This window comes from Alternaria conjuncta, assembly GCF_024043145.1.
Source record: "Alternaria conjuncta strain BMP 0040 chromosome Unknown scaffold_17, whole genome shotgun sequence".
Taxonomy (NCBI): Eukaryota; Fungi; Ascomycota; class Dothideomycetes; order Pleosporales; family Pleosporaceae; genus Alternaria; species Alternaria conjuncta.
This window is the reverse complement of record NW_026250106.1, coordinates 375,077-393,682: the sequence shown is the minus strand read 5'-3', so window position 1 is coordinate 393,682 and position 18,606 is coordinate 375,077. Positions and strand designations below refer to the sequence as shown.

At 52.8% G+C, this 18,606-nt stretch overlaps 6 protein-coding genes across 6 annotated transcripts; 4 read left to right on the top strand and 2 right to left on the bottom strand.

The window, feature by feature from the left end:
- Positions 1-480: 480 nt before the first annotated feature.
- Positions 481-1,653, top strand: J4E85_009513 (uncharacterized protein; the record flags this gene model as incomplete). Its single annotated transcript, XM_051473736.1, has 1 exon — positions 481-1,653. The coding sequence occupies one exon, from the start codon at positions 481-483 to the stop codon at positions 1,651-1,653; it is 1,173 nt and encodes a 390-aa protein (XP_051322521.1).
- A 429-nt stretch (positions 1,654-2,082) lies between these two features.
- On the top strand, positions 2,083-4,318 carry J4E85_009512 (uncharacterized protein; the record flags this gene model as incomplete). Its single annotated transcript, XM_051473735.1, has 2 exons — positions 2,083-2,090; positions 2,284-4,318. The coding sequence occupies 2 exons, from the start codon at positions 2,083-2,085 to the stop codon at positions 4,316-4,318; spliced, it is 2,043 nt and encodes a 680-aa protein (XP_051322520.1).
- A 1,251-nt stretch (positions 4,319-5,569) lies between these two features.
- On the bottom strand, positions 5,570-7,644 carry J4E85_009511 (uncharacterized protein; the record flags this gene model as incomplete). Its single annotated transcript, XM_051473734.1, has 2 exons — positions 5,570-7,216; positions 7,360-7,644. The coding sequence occupies 2 exons, from the start codon at positions 7,642-7,644 to the stop codon at positions 5,570-5,572; spliced, it is 1,932 nt and encodes a 643-aa protein (XP_051322519.1).
- Positions 7,645-7,988: 344 nt separating this feature from the next.
- On the top strand, positions 7,989-8,839 carry J4E85_009510 (uncharacterized protein; the record flags this gene model as incomplete). The annotated part of the gene is made up of 3 exons (XM_051473733.1): positions 7,989-8,084; positions 8,140-8,621; positions 8,674-8,839. The coding sequence occupies 3 exons, from the start codon at positions 7,989-7,991 to the stop codon at positions 8,837-8,839; spliced, it is 744 nt and encodes a 247-aa protein (XP_051322518.1).
- A 378-nt stretch (positions 8,840-9,217) lies between these two features.
- Positions 9,218-10,525, top strand: J4E85_009509 (uncharacterized protein; the record flags this gene model as incomplete). The annotated part of the gene is made up of 1 exon (XM_051473732.1): positions 9,218-10,525. The coding sequence occupies one exon, from the start codon at positions 9,218-9,220 to the stop codon at positions 10,523-10,525; it is 1,308 nt and encodes a 435-aa protein (XP_051322517.1).
- Positions 10,526-13,533: 3,008 nt separating this feature from the next.
- Positions 13,534-14,332, bottom strand: J4E85_009508 (uncharacterized protein; the record flags this gene model as incomplete). Its single annotated transcript, XM_051473731.1, has 2 exons — positions 13,534-14,239; positions 14,298-14,332. The coding sequence occupies 2 exons, from the start codon at positions 14,330-14,332 to the stop codon at positions 13,534-13,536; spliced, it is 741 nt and encodes a 246-aa protein (XP_051322516.1).
- Positions 14,333-18,606: the final 4,274 nt, after the last annotated feature.

Here is an 18,606-nt window from a genome sequence, read left to right as displayed (position 1 = left end):
CGCCACAGCCTCGCTTTGTCGAGACATGGAATGCACTGCGAAACCAGACCTTGGAAACAACACAAAGCAGATTCAGAGCTTGGACGCGATTCCGGCAACATGATATCCAAGATTGACATACAAATACTCTAGTGGTAACTATGAATTCTATTCGTGTGCAACTAATTTCATCTCGATAGTGTTTCCAGCTTCAATATGCAACTTCGCCCTTTCCAAAGCATCATCAACTCTGCAAGTCGGAAATGCCGTCCTTCGGTACTGACACGAGGCATGGAAGGTGCACTTGGAGCTATGACAACTTCAATGTCAAGACGTGAAACTCTAAAGACAGCAAAACTCAGCGACCAACATGCCACTCCTGGTGCACACCCGATCCTTAACTATTTCTCACGACAGATGCTCAACGCGCGCCAATCTTTATATCGCTCCTTGTTTCGCACACGCTTTCCTACCCAACGAGTAGCATCAAAATTCCCATCGATGGTGACCACAAGAAACAAAAACTATACCTACGACAACGTCCCCCAGGAACGGGGCGGACTGGCGGCAGCAACAGAGTCACTCGATGATCGGCGAGCAAGGCAGGCGCATCTTCTCCTTTCGAAACACTACGAGCCCGTCATCTCTGAGGTACTCAACGAAGAGATACCCAAGTACAAGAATGGCACTACCATCAGTGCAACAGACCGTGTGAAGTATATACGAGAATGCGCACGAATACTCGCTTCAGAACCGCCTATCCTACTAGCGGCAGTCGACGGCGATTTGGTGCGCCGCATGCGAACTGATCCTGATCTGAAGCGAGAATACGAGCTCACCTGCAAGAATGCAGCAAAGCAGCCGTCCATATACATACACCAATTCGCAGACCTGAATGGTATTCCGCCTACTCCTAATCAAATGCTTGTCATCTGCAATTGGATAGCCGACTACATAGCCGATGATCTGGCAGAAGGCAAAGCTTCCGAGCACTTCTGGCAGATAGACAACATCTCCCCGGGAAGACCGCTGATTAACCAGCAGAACTCTGCCAAGGGTTACCGTAAGTATCTCTACACGACACATTCCAGTCGATCAAAGAAGCGTGTCGGTACCCTCGAACTTTTCTGTAAAGGTACCCAGAAACGTTGGCAGGAGACGCCAGCATCACTACGCGATACACCCTTCCGATATCCTCTTGGGGAGTGTGGATATTCTGAAAACTCAGAAAATCGTCTGAAAGAGCACCGCCAACGGAAGTCATCCAACTATATAATGAACCTAGTCGAGGACATATCCACCCACCTCCACAACATCGGCTTGTTTGAACAACACTTCAAAATGCACCAGTATATTGTCTATCTCATCGACCGGCGGGAACAAGTAGAGATCGCGGAGATCTTTTGCTCCGCATTACTTCGAGTGTGGGTGAGTAGCGGCGGTGGTTTCAACTCGTACCCTGCTGGGCTTAGCGTCAACTCTTCGAAGAAGGTCAGCAATATTGACTGGGCTTCGTACGAGATGAACACCACCTTGCACTCCCCCATCACCGAAAACATGAGGATGCAGCAGCTCAGAGCAGATGAGTACCGACAAGCACTGGAGTGGACGAATGACAACACTGTAGATTCGGAGACGAGAGAGCCAGCAAGCCAGGAAGAAGAGTGCATGTAAGTTGAACTACTGAAGGGCGCAGGTCAGGTACTGACGTAGCGATTGTAGTGCTCATCTCTCACAGCTATCGATGTAAACCCACTACCCTCGACCATAACTGCTATATCCTAATATACTTCTCATCACTAAACCTTGCCACATTGTATGAATTCGAAATGATTCCTACTCCAGATATCACGATGTCCATTCTGTTGTGTCGCAAGTGATGTTCCGAGGTCGCCCCCCTTCGAGCCCCATAATCCCACGTCACAGTGTCGTGTATGGCCACTCTTTCAGATCAAACCAGAAAGAGCGCATCTCGCTACCAAACACGACGATGGTGTGCAATGCAGGCAAATCTGCAACGTCGCTTCTCGAAGGCCACTATTCCAACCTCCTGCATTAACCCGAGTGAATGTCATAGCATCGCCACATTACCGAACATCAACCATGTCTATGTAAGCCATCAAATTTAGTTTTGCGGAAGACACAGCATTTTTTACGGTTGATCTCGAAGATATAGAGCATTGCAGAAGTGTTTGCAATATTTAAAATAGCAAAATTCGATCTCCCACACTGCAGATATTATAGCGATCCATTTATCTAGAGCAAATCTATATTGCACATCAGATAAAAACTAACAATGAACAGAACATTCGAACACCCGAGTTCCTACCCAGCCGCCCTCCTCAAAAAGCGCCACACCCTCCCCTCCCATCTCCACATCTTCGTCGAACGACCAAGCCGACACGCAATACGCTCATCACGAGACTTCAACTACGATGCCCTCAACAAGTCTAGCATCGAAGCCCATTTCCAGCGCAACGTCGCATCGAGCTTTATCTCATTGTACGAGAGCAAAGCCACTGCCTCGAGCAAATATCCTCACACCGACAAAGTGGGACAAAAACCGCGGTCATTCGATGCCGCTGAAATGGCTATCCACACCAGTGGGCTGACAGCGGCATGGGTGACCGTAGACAAAGACGTCCGTCTTCCAGTATGGTTTGACAAAGACAAACAGGAGTCCGACAACGGAGACGACGAAGAGGTATTGTGGTTTTGCCTTCAAGAGCTGAAAGCAGTACTACAAGTCGACGAGAAGCTTGGGGAGAAGGACGAGTGGCTTGCCTGTGGATTCATCCCCGAAAGTAGGGTTGTCACTCGTCACGATTCATCGAATGAGGAGTATCCAGAGGGGGTGGTCAACGACAAGGAAATAGAAGAGGCTTATAGACAGGCTCGTCGCGACCGCCAACGCATCGAAGGGGAGAGGCTTCAAGTCGACGTGCCGGAATCCGAGCACAGACTCAAGAAGACGCTGTCTTCGGGCTTCTTGAAAGCCCCTCAGATCCCCAGCCGGAAAAGCTCTCTTGCCTCGCTGGATGGCAAAGCTGTGAGCCAGTCCAAGAAGACAGTTAGCGGGGCTTCAAAGCTTCGCGTAGATACGCGCGACGTGTCGGTCTCGCTGACGAATGCGGATCCACGGCGCGCAGCGTCGCTGATGAAGTATGCGTTGTTGCTGGCGCATGAAAAGAGGTTTGAAGCCGAAGAGTCGTGGCTTTCGGAGACGACTCGTTTGGCTGGGGGTGTAGATCGGGGGGATAGTACGAGGACAATCGATGATGTGGGTCGTAGAGAGAGGCGAAGCGGGTTTGTAGAGCGTCATAATGAGGCCTACTTGACGCCGCCGCAATCACCAATTACCTCATCTGGACGAAGGGGCATGCATGAGCGAAGGAGTCGTAATGGTGCTGATAATCCAGTCAAACGATACGAAATCGCTCGACAAGATGATGAACAATCAGTCCAGGAAAGGGGAAGACGTATGCGTCGCTCTGCCGCTCCATCGCCCTCGCAGTCTTTGCTAGGACATCATCTTGAAGGAGGCAACGCGTCTTCGCTTCGACCGCGTCTTTCGCGCCGTGAGCTCCTCTTTGAGCTGCAATCAGACGAAGACTCTGTTCTACGAGAGTACGCAAGAGTCAGTCTGCAGGATCCCTCTTCCCACCACCACACCCGGCACGACACGCCTAATGGCGCACCCTCAACATCGACGGCCCCGGGAACCCAGCAACCACCCGACCACACCGCCCAGGGTGCAGATAACGATGAATTTAGCCCACCAGATGAATCGGTCTACTCCACCATGTCGTCTCTCTCCTCCTTGTCCGACCTCGCGCATGCTACCATCGAGGAGGCCACGTACGCTACCGTCCATCCTGGCTCCCATGTTAGGGAGATCGAGATACGGAGAAGGAAGTCGAGGCCGTCGTCTGCGGAGGCGAAGTTCAGCGAAGAAGAGGAGAGAGGGAGGAGTAGGAACGGACGGCGACAACGAAGAGTTTCGGGGGTAGCTGTAGAAGCACCAGCGGAAGAGGATGTGGAACCTTTTCCTACTTTTGATCCGATCGTACCGGGTCACGTACAGCTTTCACGGTCTGGAAGCAATGTTTCTGCGGTTGCTGTTGTTCCTTCGGCATCAACACCGATACCTCCACCAGTGGTCTTGAAATCCGAATCTTTCTTTGCTAGAAGGAAGAAACGGTTCGAGAAGGGCAAAGACGTTTCTGAGCGTTTAGCAGAGGCACAGGAAAGTCCGGCTGCAACGAAACCAAAGGTCATGAAGGATCTCTTGGAGTTTGCTGGGTGGAGGTCTGGTGATAAGAAAGATGGGTCGAAGTGAATAGGATGAGAAATGACTAGTAGGAAAAAAGGTGAGTTACATGACGAGACGAGCTGTCATGTTGGAGTTCGCTAACGGGTACACGGATCAGCGAAAGATGGAGATGCGAGTCGAGGAATAGAAGAGCGTCCCGCCATCGCCAAACCACAACATCCAAGGAAGCATCCACTCACACTTGCACCTGGAATATCATCTTACCAAAACATCGTGATGGTGAGGCGCCCTTCCCCAGTTTTCTCGTAGGTTTCCACTCGGACAACCCAACCGCCACCAACGAAACCACCACTCTACCCGCCTATCCGCATCCTACGATCCCCAACCCACATTCCCACCCCACAACAATTCGCACCGTTACCCACCCCTGATCCTACACCCGCGCATCCCTCTGCATCCGTGCTAGCTCGCTCCCTTCCCATCCCCAATGCAAACCCCTGCCTTACCCGATTTACCCGGAAGCAGTAAAACGCACGGATCCGCACACCCCAATCGAGCAATGACGTGCCGAAAGCAGTGCTGGCGAAAGTTGGCAGCGAGGCATTGGACGCGCACGTTCGGCGCCGGGGGCAATGCAGAGAAAAGTTGGCACCGTGTTCCATGGTGGACTTGTGAGTTACTGGATTAGGCATCTAGAGAAGATGACGACGGGGATGACGGTGGTTGTGACGTTGGAGGTGTCGTGACGTCGAGGGTAATTATAAATGTGGTGGACAATGCGTGCGAGAGATGGTGTAGGCGGACGGAGCGGAAGGATTGCGCGGTGCGGTGATTGGGTGTGGTGCAACATTAAATCACCATCATCGATGTATTTGCAACATCGAGATTACCATATCGCGATGTTAGTTGATTGTTCGTGAAGTTATAAGTGCACTGGTGATGAATTGCTTGTTCACATGCTACTTCGTGCATTACTATGGATGCGTGAGACGTGGTGCTCACAATAGGCCCGACCATGCCTGCCTGAATTCCCCAAAGGACCGTTTTCGTATGAAGACACCCCATCGCTGCTGCCTACGCATGTACTTTGCTTGCGCCTCTACGCGCGGCTTTGTAGGCAGTTGTATAGGCTTTAGCCGCGATCTCTGGTGTGCGACGACGACAGACTCTAGCCCCAGTGAGGTGCAGCATGTTGGCTCCTGCGTTGTCGGTTGTCAAGATGATCGGACCGTGGCGGGGGCTTTGAGAAATCGATATTGTGACCATGCCCTATAACGGGACTGGTTATTGTTCGGAAGGATACTCCCTCGGAGCTGTTCATCCAGGTTGTGGGCTAGCCATGCCACCCTGGTAAGCACTGGCAAAGTCTAGTTGTCCCAGCTGGCCATTAATCTGGTCGATCTCTTTGTTCAAGTCTTCCACATTCTGCGCCAAACTGGATACTTCGTCGAATCTTCGGTGTTTGGTGGCATCAGCGACCATTTCAGATACTATGAACTTCTGTTCCTCAAGAACGATCAATCGTTCTTTGAGTTCTTTCTCTTCTGATTCCATTGCGGAGACTTCGCTACTACTCACGACACTACCCGTGGAGCGGTCGTTGTACTTGATAGAGGCAAGGGCGCCGACTCCGTTTGGTCGACCTTGCGGGGCTGCATGCTTGAGAATCTTTGGTAACGCTCTGAGCGGTAGCATGTGTAAGCTCAAGAAGCTGTACGCTTGCTGATATACCGCTCTTTGTAGCTTCTGCTGTGTCGGCGAATCAGTGGGAAGGTCGCGTATTCGTTTCGCTGCGACATCGAACTGTGCAAACCCGTCCATTAATCGTTTGCGCACTTTGGTCGCGTCAGTCAACTGCTGCGGCGTGGGTGACTTGTCTGGGTCTTGCAAGGCCTGCAGGAGCTTGTGGAATCGTGGAAGGAGTAATCGGATGCCACGTTCGAATTGCGCAAGGTTCTCGTATGCACGCTGGTCCTTTGGCTTGTCGGCTAGCTCGCGCTCGAAGTCGCCTCTAGCGAACAACGTGTGCTGGCAGTCTTTGCACATGCGCACGTCAACACTCATCTGCGCAGCATCTTTTTCAGTCGTCTGCGTGCTAGCAACGTTAAGACCTATCTCCGAGGAGCAGCCAGTCTTGGGGTCGCTGCACACGACGCGTCCGCACATGCGACAATGTGATCTTCTGAATGTGTATGTCGAGAACTCCTGCTGACAGAAGGGACAGTTGGGAACCTTGGCGTCTTCCTCCCACGTGATTATTGATTGCTCCAGAGTCTTGCGTTGATTCTTCACACCCGGTAGCGAGAACCAGCTCCCTGCAGTCTGCGTTTCTTCTATCAGAGGCGGGTTTGCGAGAAGTTGCGTCAGCTTGGTAAGACGCTTCTCGAGCCGGCTGACTTCCATGCGCTCTCTGTCTACCCGTTTCCGTCTGATCTTGGCGAATTCGTCGAAGTGGTCGCGCTCGAAGCCGTGGTGATCGTTGTACCCGTCTCTCGACTTGTAGCATGTCTCGCACACGCGACACCAGACGCCTCGGACAGGATCGTGCTTGGCCTGCCGCGAGAGCTTCATCTGGTACATGGTGTGTTCCTCGCAGAACAGCCTGCCACACTGTCTGCAGTTGACTGCTGGCTGACTCCCGCCTAACGCCATTTGTGATGCTGTGACGGGCCTCGCGCACATGGGGTCTGAGCAGACATCGCGGTAGCCGGGCCTCTGCCAATGTGATCGCGTGACTTCCTCCTCGGGGTCTCGGCGGACGGGTGCGGGTTCGTGGGGAACGTGGGCGGTCGAACTGCTCGCGGAGTGGGAGATCTGGGGTGGCGTAGGGACGTCGTTGGATTCGAAGACGTCGAGTCCCTTCAGCTTCTGGTTGAGCACGGCGAGCGGCTGGAACTTCTTGGCCTTGTGCATCTGGGCCTCGAACCAGTTCTTGACCTCATCCTGCTCCTCCACGACCAGGTTCTGGTGGTTGTCGTCGAGATGTCTACTACTGGTCAGGGCTAACATACTGGGCGGATATGAGGCGGCGCTACCTGTTCAGTTGTAGTAATGTTACCTGCTACGTCAGACGACTGTTCTTGCTGCAGCAGGTGCTATGAACCCACCATTTCCTCATTGCATATCGGGCACACGAGTCTGCTGGAGGCACTCGCCGCGGCATTCTCGCTCGGACCCACCAGGACCTTGCTGCCGATATCCTCGCGCGTCTCTGCGGTGCTGGCGGGGCTGTTGGAGGCCTGCGAGTTGAGCGAGACGGAGCTCTCAGAGGGCGAGAGCAGGCTCGCGTTGCGGCGGTGGGCGGCTGCAGGCTGCAGAGGTGCAGCGGCGGGCGACAGGTTCCTCCCGCTGCCGAGGACGCGGCCGCCGCCCAGGGACCTGCGCGAGGTCATATTCGGGAGTGTCTGCTGGAGTCGTGAAGGTACATGGGCCGGCATGGGTAGGCTAGGGCGTGGGTCTTGGGCGCGCCGTTGCAAGGGCCGCTAGGGATGCGCTGCAGGACCACATGCCGGCATCTTGGAAACGCGTCCCCGTCCCGCAGTCGCACCATCCAGGGAGACATGGCTAGTGGCAGCGAGGGAACCATTATTGCGTGATTGCGAGATGCATGCGATAAGAAAACTCTACAGCCCAGCCAGCCCGGCCGACGTCCTCAGCACGGCCTTGGCAATGACGCGGAATCGCGACATGGCTATCTCCGCGCTGCATGCTCCATCTCCGCAACACTCTCCGCACCATGAAAGGCCCCTACCCCGAGATCCAGGGCGGCGGCTCTCTGATTCTCGCATGGCAGATCCGCAATAAGCGCGTCCTGGTCGTCGGCGGCGGCGAGGTACGTCTACTCCCCCAGGCCCCTTGCAAAGTATTGACAGTTGACAAAAGTCTAGGTCGCCGCTGGTCGCATCGTCAACGTGCTCAATGCCGACGCCAAAATCACCCTCGTCTCACCGCGCGACGGCCTCAACGAAGAAGTCGCCTACCGGATAGAACAGGGCCAGGTCGACTACATCGATCGCAAGTTTGAGCCCCAAGACCTCGATGGCGTCGACATGGTCCTAACAGCCGTCGACGATCCCGAGGCCTCGTCGCAGATCTACAAGCTATGCAAGGAGAGGCGGATAGCAGCCAACATCGCCGACGTCCCGCCCGAGTGCGACTTCTACTTTGGCAGCGTGCACCGCGATGGGCCGCTCCAGATCATGGTCAGCACAAATGGCAATGGCCCCAAGCTCGCCAACATCGTCAGGAGGCAGATAGCAGCTGGGCTACCATACAACATCGGCAACGCCGTGCAAAGAGTCGGCATGCTGCGGAGGAAGCTGCGAAAGGTCGCTCCGAACATCGAGGAGGGCCCAAAGCGGATGCAGTGGTATGTTGCTTACATCGCATCCGGAAGGTACCCACTGACTCAGCCAATGCAGGATGTCCAAGGTGTGCGAACAATACTCGCTCGACGACCTCTGTGCCATGACCGAGGAGGACATGGAGATGCTCCTCGGTTTCTACAGACCCGGAACCGTGCCGACGCTCGAAGAAGTACGACTGCAGGAAGCAGACGGAGCGTACGACGGGCCTTTCTTGATCTGATTGCATATGGAACCGGCGTTGGGTAGACAGCATACAATAGGTATGAGCGGGAGTTGCGGCGACGCTATCAAATTCTTGTATATCAATTGTACACTCTCCTACGCTCTCACCTACCTCCTAGAAGTTTCCATTGCCTCGGAATTTCGTAAACTTTGCTTTCTATACTAATGCAGGCGGCAGCGCACCTGTTGAGCTATCAGCTGGCCCAAGGTGCCCCAGTGGCTCCTTCCTCGTCCCATCTCCTCCGGTCCTGTCAGCCAATCAGCATGAGCTGGCCCAAGCGTCAACTTCCCGGCACTTGCCCGTTGATAGCCTCCCTCACCACATCGTGCAGACTACACCACAGCAACGCTACGAATTCTACGCTGCATTGCTCACATGGCGGCCTCAGAGAACACGATGGATCTTTCGCAGCGACCACCTTACGACACCGTCGATTTCAAGGCCCTCACCAAGAGCGACAAGGTATTCAAACAACTATGGCAGCGAACGTCTGGAAAATTGGATTTCCAAGACCCTGAGACTGCCCAGGTCCTATCAAAAGCTATCCTGAGAGTCAACTTTGGCCTCCAACTAGACGTGCCAGATGATCGCTTGTGCCCGCCAATTCCCAATCGCTGGAACTACGTAGCCTGGCTGCATGGTCTGATTGACTCGACATCACCAGACTATTCCGGCAAGTACGACCCAAATCGTCAAGTTCAAGGCCTGGACATTGGTACCGGGGCTTCCGCCATATACACTTTGTTGTGTCTGAGATCACGTCCAAGTTGGTCAATGTGCGCTACGGATATCGACAAGAAGAGCTTCGACTCAGCAGCTCGCAACCTCGCGCTCAACAACTTCATGACACGTACCAAGCTACTCCAAACCACCGAGTTGAACCCAGTGATACCACTGGCAGCCCTTGGGGTAGACCGTCTTGACTTCACCATCTGCAACCCACCCTTCTTCACCGACGTGTCCGATATGCAGTCTAGCTTGAAGGGTGAAGGAAAGAGCTGGAAACCCAACGCCGTATGTACCGGCTCAGAAAACGAGATGGTCTGTCTCGGTGGCGACCTAGGCTTCGTCACGAAGATGGTCAACGAAAGTCTTGTTTTGAAGGACAAGGTACAGTGGTATACCAGCATGTTAGGCAAGATGGAGAGCGCCAAGTCTATCATCAATCTTCTGAAGAAGCACGGCATCACCAACTGGGCGGTTGGCACCATAGAGGTCGGATCAAGCACCAAGCGATGGATCGTTGCGTGGAGCTTCGGCGACCTCAGACCAAGAAACAGCCACGCGCGTATAGAGCGAATGGCCAACGAGTACCTCCCGTTCCCAACATCGTATCCCATTGCCCTGCCACCTGCAGTCGAACCTCAGGCTGCCAAAGATGCCATCAACACCCAACTCGAATCGCTTGACCTGACCTGGACCTGGGATCCTCTTACATCTACCGGTATCGGCGAAGCTAGTCAAAACGTATGGAGCCGCTCCTATCGCCGCGCATATGAACGTAAACAGAAGGAAGGACTTGTCGATATGAAGGAGGATTCCGCACGAAAGATTGAGCTAGCCTTTCGTATTCGGGTTGTAGACCTGGCGCGGGAAGTCGTTGTTGAGTGGCTGAGAGGCACGGACCAGGTGTTGTGGGAGAGTTTGTGCGGCTTGATACACCGTCACTTCAAGAAGTCCTGAACGCCGGTAGAGGTGCTTGCTGCATACACACTTCAATCTACACAAATGGGTAGCTTCCGAGTTGATGTAGCTTCAAGAATTCCTTTTTTAGGATACGACACAGATCATAGCGTTGCAAATAGGAAACCTTCCTGTCAGGCTGCTGTTGTGGCATCGCATCAGCATATGTCAGCTTATCCTTGGCGTCACGGTGCTTCCTACCACTCTGGAACCTTTCTACTCAAACCATCCAACAGTATTGAGGTTACGTACTTTAACGCCCGGCCATGCGGTGTCATACGCCTCCAACACGCATACTACGCCTTTTCGAAACCCGTGCCTCAATATCAGCACATTTTGCCGGCGTAAGGAACGCCCTTTTCAACTCCCCATCGTTGAGCCTTTATCATCTTGAAGATCTTCTTTCTTTCCTCATTTCCGGACATCTCATCATCCCTTACCCATTAAACCGCCATCCGAAAGCCTCCTGCGCGATCAAAGCCAATCAGCGAGAATGCGCGTCCCTATCGTAACCCTCCTTCTCACCACCCTCACACTCATTACGACAACTTCCGCGGCCGTCATAGTGGAGTGTGGAGCTGTGGCTCCCATGAGCACTTGTTTGCAATCGTGCCCTGGAAAGTGCGTTCAGGCGAGCAGTTATGTGTGGTGCAAATGTCCCTGGGCCCAGGGCGGAGGTGGAGGTGGAAGTGCGTAAGTGCGTAAGTGGTATGTTAATCTCCACTTCAAATAAACAGACCACATCATCTGATGCGTATGCAGGCTAGAACAAAAGAATTGGAAATGGGTGAGGAGGAAGACAGCGGCGGGAGTTGGGCTTGCAAAGAAATGGGAATGGTAGGTTTCCCAATTGGGCATGGAAGAAGTTGGAAGCAGAAGGAGTGTGCTTTTCGCTGGTATGACAAAGGAATTCGTCGCTGCATGTGTGTAAAGATGACAACCTAATGCATACATGTGTCATGGAAACACATCCCTTGCATCACTCACCCTTTCATCTCCCTACATCTTAATATCCTCCCTCATCAATCTCATAGCTCATCTCCTTGCACCCAAACACACTACAAGATAAATACTGCATCAGTCCACTCAGCTTCCGTTGCCTTGCAGTACAACCTTTTCATCCTTACATCTACACTACCAACAATGCATCTACAACACCTCTTCATCATCATGCTCCCAACCATCGCCACCGCTATCGCTCTACCTCAGAGCGGCGGAATACATGCAGGTGGTGCATGCGGCGAAGTTGCCCTCACCGGTTACTGCCATGCAAACTGTGTGCACGGTCGCTGCGTTGCTTCCGGTACGACTCTGAACTCGGGGTTGTCGATCTGTGTCTGTCGATAAGAGGCTTTCCAGCAGGTGATTAAATGTTACGAATGGGGAGGAACAGTAAGTACCCCGATCTTTCGGGCGCATCGGTCGCTAATGTTGTAAACATAAGGTGATAGGCCGGCGATGCGAATAAAAAGGCGAGATGACCTCAGCGGACGTTAGAAGCAGGGTATAGCAAGAAAATTCCTCAGCTTCCGGGGGCTACAGCTTAAGGAAGTATGCTGATGGCGTGATGTATGAGTGAGAGTGGGCAAGACAACAAGAGACGGCAGTGTGGTCAGATAGTCCAAAAATTATGACGTGAGACGTGAACCAAAGCTCCGATTCTAGCAATCCCTTACGTTTTACTTCCCTAAAGAACACTCTTTTCCACTATCCAACTCCCAAGCCAGCTGCACAGGAAGAATAACTACCACTCTCAACCATCAAATCAACCACCAAAATCATTATGCATCTCCAACCCATCCTCTTCGCCCTCTTTACTCTTTCCTTCGGCCTCGCAGCCGCCTCTCCTACCCCCGCAGACGTCAAATGCGGTTCCTTGGTCTCAGCATCTGCATGCCGAGCTAGCTGTCCAGGGACATGCGTGCAGAAGGGCGAGATGGCGAATACGGTGATGACATGCAAATGCTAAGAGACTTGATAAAGGATAAAGAATGATAGGAATGGAAAAATGTAAGTGTGGAGCAAAGATACTAAAGAAAGGTGTTGCTAACGAAGAAGAGAGTGAGACGAAGGTCGATGGCCGGGTAAAGCAGAGGAAGTGAGCAAGCAGTTTCGCGGAATTGGAAGTGTACTCGGATGAGATGATGTGAGATCAAGTCATATTAGCAAGCTGCCTCATGTAGATCTTCGAAGGAAAGTAAGCTGTGTGCTGATTTGGACAATGATGTATGTGTTGTCGGCATCAGCGGTGATCAGCTGAGAAACTTACTCGTACCAATTAAACATCAGCACAGAACAGTCGTCGCGTGAACAGTCTGGCTTTAGATCTTTATAATATTTGGTAGCTTCTGCTCTTTGCTGTACACGACTTCAGCCCATCATCCCAAAAGCTCCTTCATTCGTCATCCTTCGATCTGCATTTCACCAACATGCATCTAAGAAATATCCTCCTACCGGCTATCGCCTTCTTTGTGGGAGCCAATGCCGTCGGCCTACCATGCGACTCTGGGAATAGAGCTATCTGCAATCAAAGCGTCGCTCTTTCAACTTGCGTAGCGCAGTGCCCTGGGCGATGTGTTGTTGGCAGTTCACCGACGATGGCGACATGCAAATGTACGCCCATCTGCTAAGGTGTGGGGGACTGGAAAGGAACTGCAGGAAGTGAGTCAAGGTACTCGAGACACTTGAAGAAGAGACGCTGACTGATCAGGGCGTTGAAAAGGGAGGACTAGCGATGTGAGATGGGAACAAATGAGGGCAGTGCTGCAGATGTTGGTGATCAGGTACCGAAGCAAGCAAGTTTACTTCTGTGTCAGGCGAGTGAGTAGCTATAAAATGGCCCCAATCCATTAGAAAATCGACCAGCTCATGCTTCAGCTGAATCTCAGAGACACCCGCCCTGTCGTATCTTGCAGAAGCGTAACAGCTTAAAGTATCATCGAAGACGAGACATGCGTACAACCGTCTCCTCCCGCAGAGCTGCTTTTCTTACACCTCGCTAACACCGTCTAGACGATCGGTCCGTCCCAGAACATACTCTTGTCCATCTCCTCCGCCATGCCCTTCGCCATGGGCGGGCAATCATAATCCGGCTTCCTACCCGCACACAGACCCTCCAACACTCCATCATCCCTACCACCACGTCCCGCACCACCGGCTCTACCACCCCTAGCCCCGCCACGACCGCCCCTATCACCACCCCTACCCGCATAGCCACCTCCAAAGCCTCCCCTACTGCCGCCGTTCATACCGCCCGCACCCTGCCCTGCAGCAGCCCTATTCTCGCGATGCAACTGTCCGCCATGCAGATCTCCCTTGAGCTCTTCACGCTCGTTGACTTCTTCAGTAGTGTATTGGAACGTGTTCCAGGCGTGGACTTGGCTTTCGAGACCGCGGGGTGCTCGGCCGGCGCGCGCGAGGACGGGGCCTTGGGCGTGGAGGGCGAAGTCGCGGTCGCCGACTGCGGCGGTGTCTTGGTCGAAGCGCGTGATGCCTAGGTCGAAGAGTTCGACGGAGTTGTGGTAGAAGGTGGCTTCTTTGGGGGTGTTGTTGCCATTGGCGTGGCCGTTGGTGTTGCCATTGCCGACGGTCGCGTTGTTGCTGCCGGACATCTTGGGCTGGAGAATGAGGACGTTTTTCTCGGGCTGTTGGGTTTCAGGTGTGGCTGTTGTCGTGGGAGTTGGTGTACTTGTGACGGCCGAGATGATATCTGGGCTTTTTCTGTGGTGTCAGTGTTTTACCCGCGGTGAAGCGCAGGTGAGAGAGGACTCACTCAAACCACGAGAACAGGTATCTCAACGTGTTCATTGCAGATTAGTGGCGAAGGATGCATATCTTGTTGTTCCCCGGCAGAGGGCCAGATAAGCGAGCCAATGGTAAAAAATCACTATCTGGTGATGGTGAGGAAGTCGCGTCCAGAGTCGGAGGCAGTAACGCTCACCCTCACCAATTGGCCAAGTGCAATAGATCCACATGCTACCATAACGACTGCAGTATCAAGATATCGTTCTCTGAATGAGTGCGGTACGTGGAAGTAAATGTAGTGATTATGATGAGATCTCTGTAGAGCAGACTTAAAGGCACACGACTGCTGGAACGCGCCACATAGGAAGTGAACGCTTTTCGTCCAACGCACACTAAATGAAACGTTTTCGATGCAGAGTACTGAGAATGACCAGGTATCAAGATTGGTACGCGACTGTGATGATGACAGCCTTCCGCTATTCGGAAACACATACCATGGAAGGCTACCAGCGCCGAAGTTCATATGTGCACTTACATAGAGTATGCGAGCTATTTTGATTCCGATGTACAAGCCTTGGGCAGAACACATCTTAACTAGATCATGCCCCGCCGCGACCATGTGACCCAATCGTAAGACACACGCATTATCCGCCCCGTATTATACTAGTATGCAAAAGTAGACCAACGGTCGTAGTCGCCACACATTTTTGGCTAGAAATACCATTTGAGACGTCGCGACCATGGGTGAAATTTCGGAAGGAACTGAAGGGGCGACTCAGCAGCTTGGAAATCGTGTCGTATGCGGAAACAAATTCCGACAGTGAACATCGCTCACGTCGCTCACGGCCGAGTCTGGTGACACTGTGGCGTTGATGTAAGCCAGTGAGTACGACGGACGTGTCTTACTATATTCCTGCCTCGCCCATGTTGAGCCGGAACAGTATGCCGAATGTTGGTTGCAGGTACACGTGCTTGGCTAAATTCGCCATGGGTACGGAATTGCCATGATGCGGACGCTACTTGCGATTGTCGACTAGTACGAGAATGCCTCCTCGAAAAGGTCAATGCTTCGTACACCCACCCTGCGTCTGACAGCTGCCCTAACGCCGTCACTGAAGCCCATTGGCCCGCACACTGAGACCGCCATGGCACCGATCTGTACAAGCACCTCTTCATCTAGTACACCTTGCACATCGCACCGCTGCAGTCTTACGTCGAGGTACGCGGGCACACAACGGCTTTCAAGTTCGCATGAGCCCATTCTGGACGCATAGACCCGTATGCTCACGACTTCGCCAAAATGCTGTAATGACGCGATTTCGTCAAGCCAAAGCCGCACCCACTCCACGGAATCAAGGTTGGCTATGCACCAAACGAGTACAATCTTTCTTGCGGCGGCTGTATTGCTGTTGTGTGCGTTGAGCAGATGTCGCACAAAAGACAACTGGTGTGTTATTCCTACCCCTCCTGCGAAAAGCACGACAGTGCCGTATGAGTCAAGCGAGTGTTGGCCACCATACGGTCCCTCTATAGCTCCCCAGAAGTGCACCTGAGTGTTCTCATATTTCGCTGCCAATTTATGAAGAGCACAAGTCATCCCTCGGCGCGAACGGATGATGCACGAGACAGTGCTAGGTCCATCCTGGGATCCAGGGTCGTCGATGGTGAAGGACAGCTTTTCCCCCGGGATCTTCGCGTTCCCACATTGCTGGGACCAAGCCACAGAGAACGGGTGTGACCCCACCAGTGCTACTCTTGGCATGTAGATCTGAACGTGTGATCCAGGGTTCGCGTCCCACGAGTGGGGTAGAGTGAAAGTGACACGCGTCGCCTCTCCGGGTAATGTTTCCAGCTTGACAGAAGTCCATGTTTTCCTCTTCCACGAGAAGTTGAGATGTAATATCCTAAGGAAGCGAGCTAGGGGCTCTAACGACAATAGAACGACAACCAAATACATCCAAGGCAGTTGGGGTAGGGCATGTTTCGCCAGATGAAAGTAGACGCCGGATATCGCTATTGCAATGCCGATTCGGTGCAGTGAGAGGAATGTTTCGTAGAATGAGCGTCTAAGGGGGCCAATGGAATGCATCATGAGAAGCACGAAGGCGACGAAAGCTGCAAGGCCGCTCCGATACGACATTGAATGCTGTAGAAGCCGGCCCACACTGTGCCAGCCGCTTTCCCCATTATAGGTCACCTGGTACGTGTTGTATAGGAACGCGGAAACATGGGCTATAGTCTCCACTACGACAAGTCTGGCCGTCCATCGATGGAAAAGGTTGAAGGTATCGTAGCTGACCTGGAGCAAGTTGATTAGAGGGTTGTTCCGGAGAGCAAAGAGTATCGTGAAGACGAGGTTGAAGGTGGCTAGGGACCCGCAGCGGCCTCGAAACTCGGCCATCATCTCGGAACGTGGGCGCACAGATATTACCAAGCAATACGCTGTATTGCTCAGAATATAGAGAGCGATCACAACCACATGAGCGCGAGTGGGTAGTGAGACCGAAGTTACACCAGCCGTAGAGGCTCCCGTTGGTTGCCGGTATTTGGTCAATCTGGCTGGCGCATACAGAAAGTGCTGCTTGAGGGCTCCCCAGAAGGCGTAGCGATCCCGGGCCCAGAATTCTTGTCCTCTGCATGAAGCAATGGTTGAAACTCGTCGTCGATCGTTCCTGGCGGCGACGATGATACGAAGGCAGAAGGAAAGTATCGTCGGTATCAGCGCCGTCGCGATAAGGATATGGACGAACATGTCGTTGGCAGATTGATTAACACCAGCGAGTCCGTGACTGAACTTGAACGGATCTGAGCTTAGGTTGGTCTCGCCATTGTGAATGTCGTCGAGGGTCGGTGCATCCGATGGTAATGTTGAAATCGGGATTTTGGCGGCGTCCATTTGTCAACGAATGTCGGATGTGACGTCTTTCGCTCGAGATTGGCTATGAAGTGTGATCGGAGAGAATTCCAAGGTGCGATGGAATACTTTATAGCATCTGTTGAATCTGGTGGACCTCCGGTGAACGTATAAGCTTGGTGCTGGGCGTAGCCTGACTCTGAGTTGCTGTCTGCGATGCAGAGTCCGCTGATTTCAGACCTCGCCATCGGAGCCTGCATTGGCCGGTCCGTGTATTGCCAAGTAAGAAAGCCGCAGGGCCTGGTAAGTGCAAACAGCCAAAGATTGAGGTCCCGTAGCCGTCTCCTACAAAGTCAGCACGTCTGCACTACCTTGTCTGCAGCCATTTTGGCAGCTAAGAGTATTAGTGTTGGTAACGTAGCAAGACCCTGAGGTACTACCATTGGCAGAGCCGCGATCTCAAGGTAGATTGGGGAATGCTAGGTGGATCGATACCTACAAACGTGAGCAAGTCGCCGTCTCGTGGTTGCCACAGATTGTGGCTCGAGCTGCTTACTTTACAACCGCAGGGCTGCAATTGTGCGCGAAGGCTTTTGGATCGGTCTGGCCGTAAATAGTACGCAACAATGTGGGTCATCGTGACTACTTAAAGTCATCCTGTTGGCCTTCGCGTAAAGTCGGAGGAGAGGGATGGCAACAGGTGTAGTACAAGGACTCGAGGATAGAAAATTAGCGCTGACACGAGATCCATCGGGCTAAGCCCTACCGTGACCCGGCTTTTACATCTAGCCTCTTCGAGTACGTGTCAATATCTCACTCAAGGTCGCCGGTGAGGATATTATCCTTCTTACCGCATTTTTAAAAGTGATGAGGACAATTAGAGAGTTCCTAGTTGTAACGTGTGTGTGCGCGGTAGTGGCGAGTCAAGTGTGGTGGAATTGCGCTATCGGAAACCTCATCAATGAACTTGGCAACAGCGAGATGGTTTTTCGTATATTCCGCGTTATGGCAACGACCCGTAGATATGGTAGAGGTCGCTGGGCGTGTCATGAGCTCCTTCTGTACCAGGACAGCTAATCATGACGAGCAGCGTTTCATCGACCGTTTGCCGAGCTTTGCCGAGCGTGCTGTTCTTTGGTCTCGGACATCAAGAGCCGACAGAGGTGGAAGCCAGTTGCGCATGAGGTTTCTCTGATTAGTCCTAAATGAGGTGCGTCACGCAGCGGGATTCCAAACAACCGCTTCGAAATGAGGCTGACGTGGACGTGGCTAAGGGGGTGTCAACAAAAGACACATAGGGTGTGGTCTTGTAGCTCGGGTGCGACTCAGCCCGCTGTTCGAGACGAGAAGAGGCTTCAAGTTTGGCTCCTGGGCAAATGCACTGGCATTCCATGCTGTGCTCCATTTGGTACCGCCAGATCCGCCGCTTGGTAGCACAAGATCCGTAAATTCCACACTGGAAGATGGTATTTCATTAGCGTAG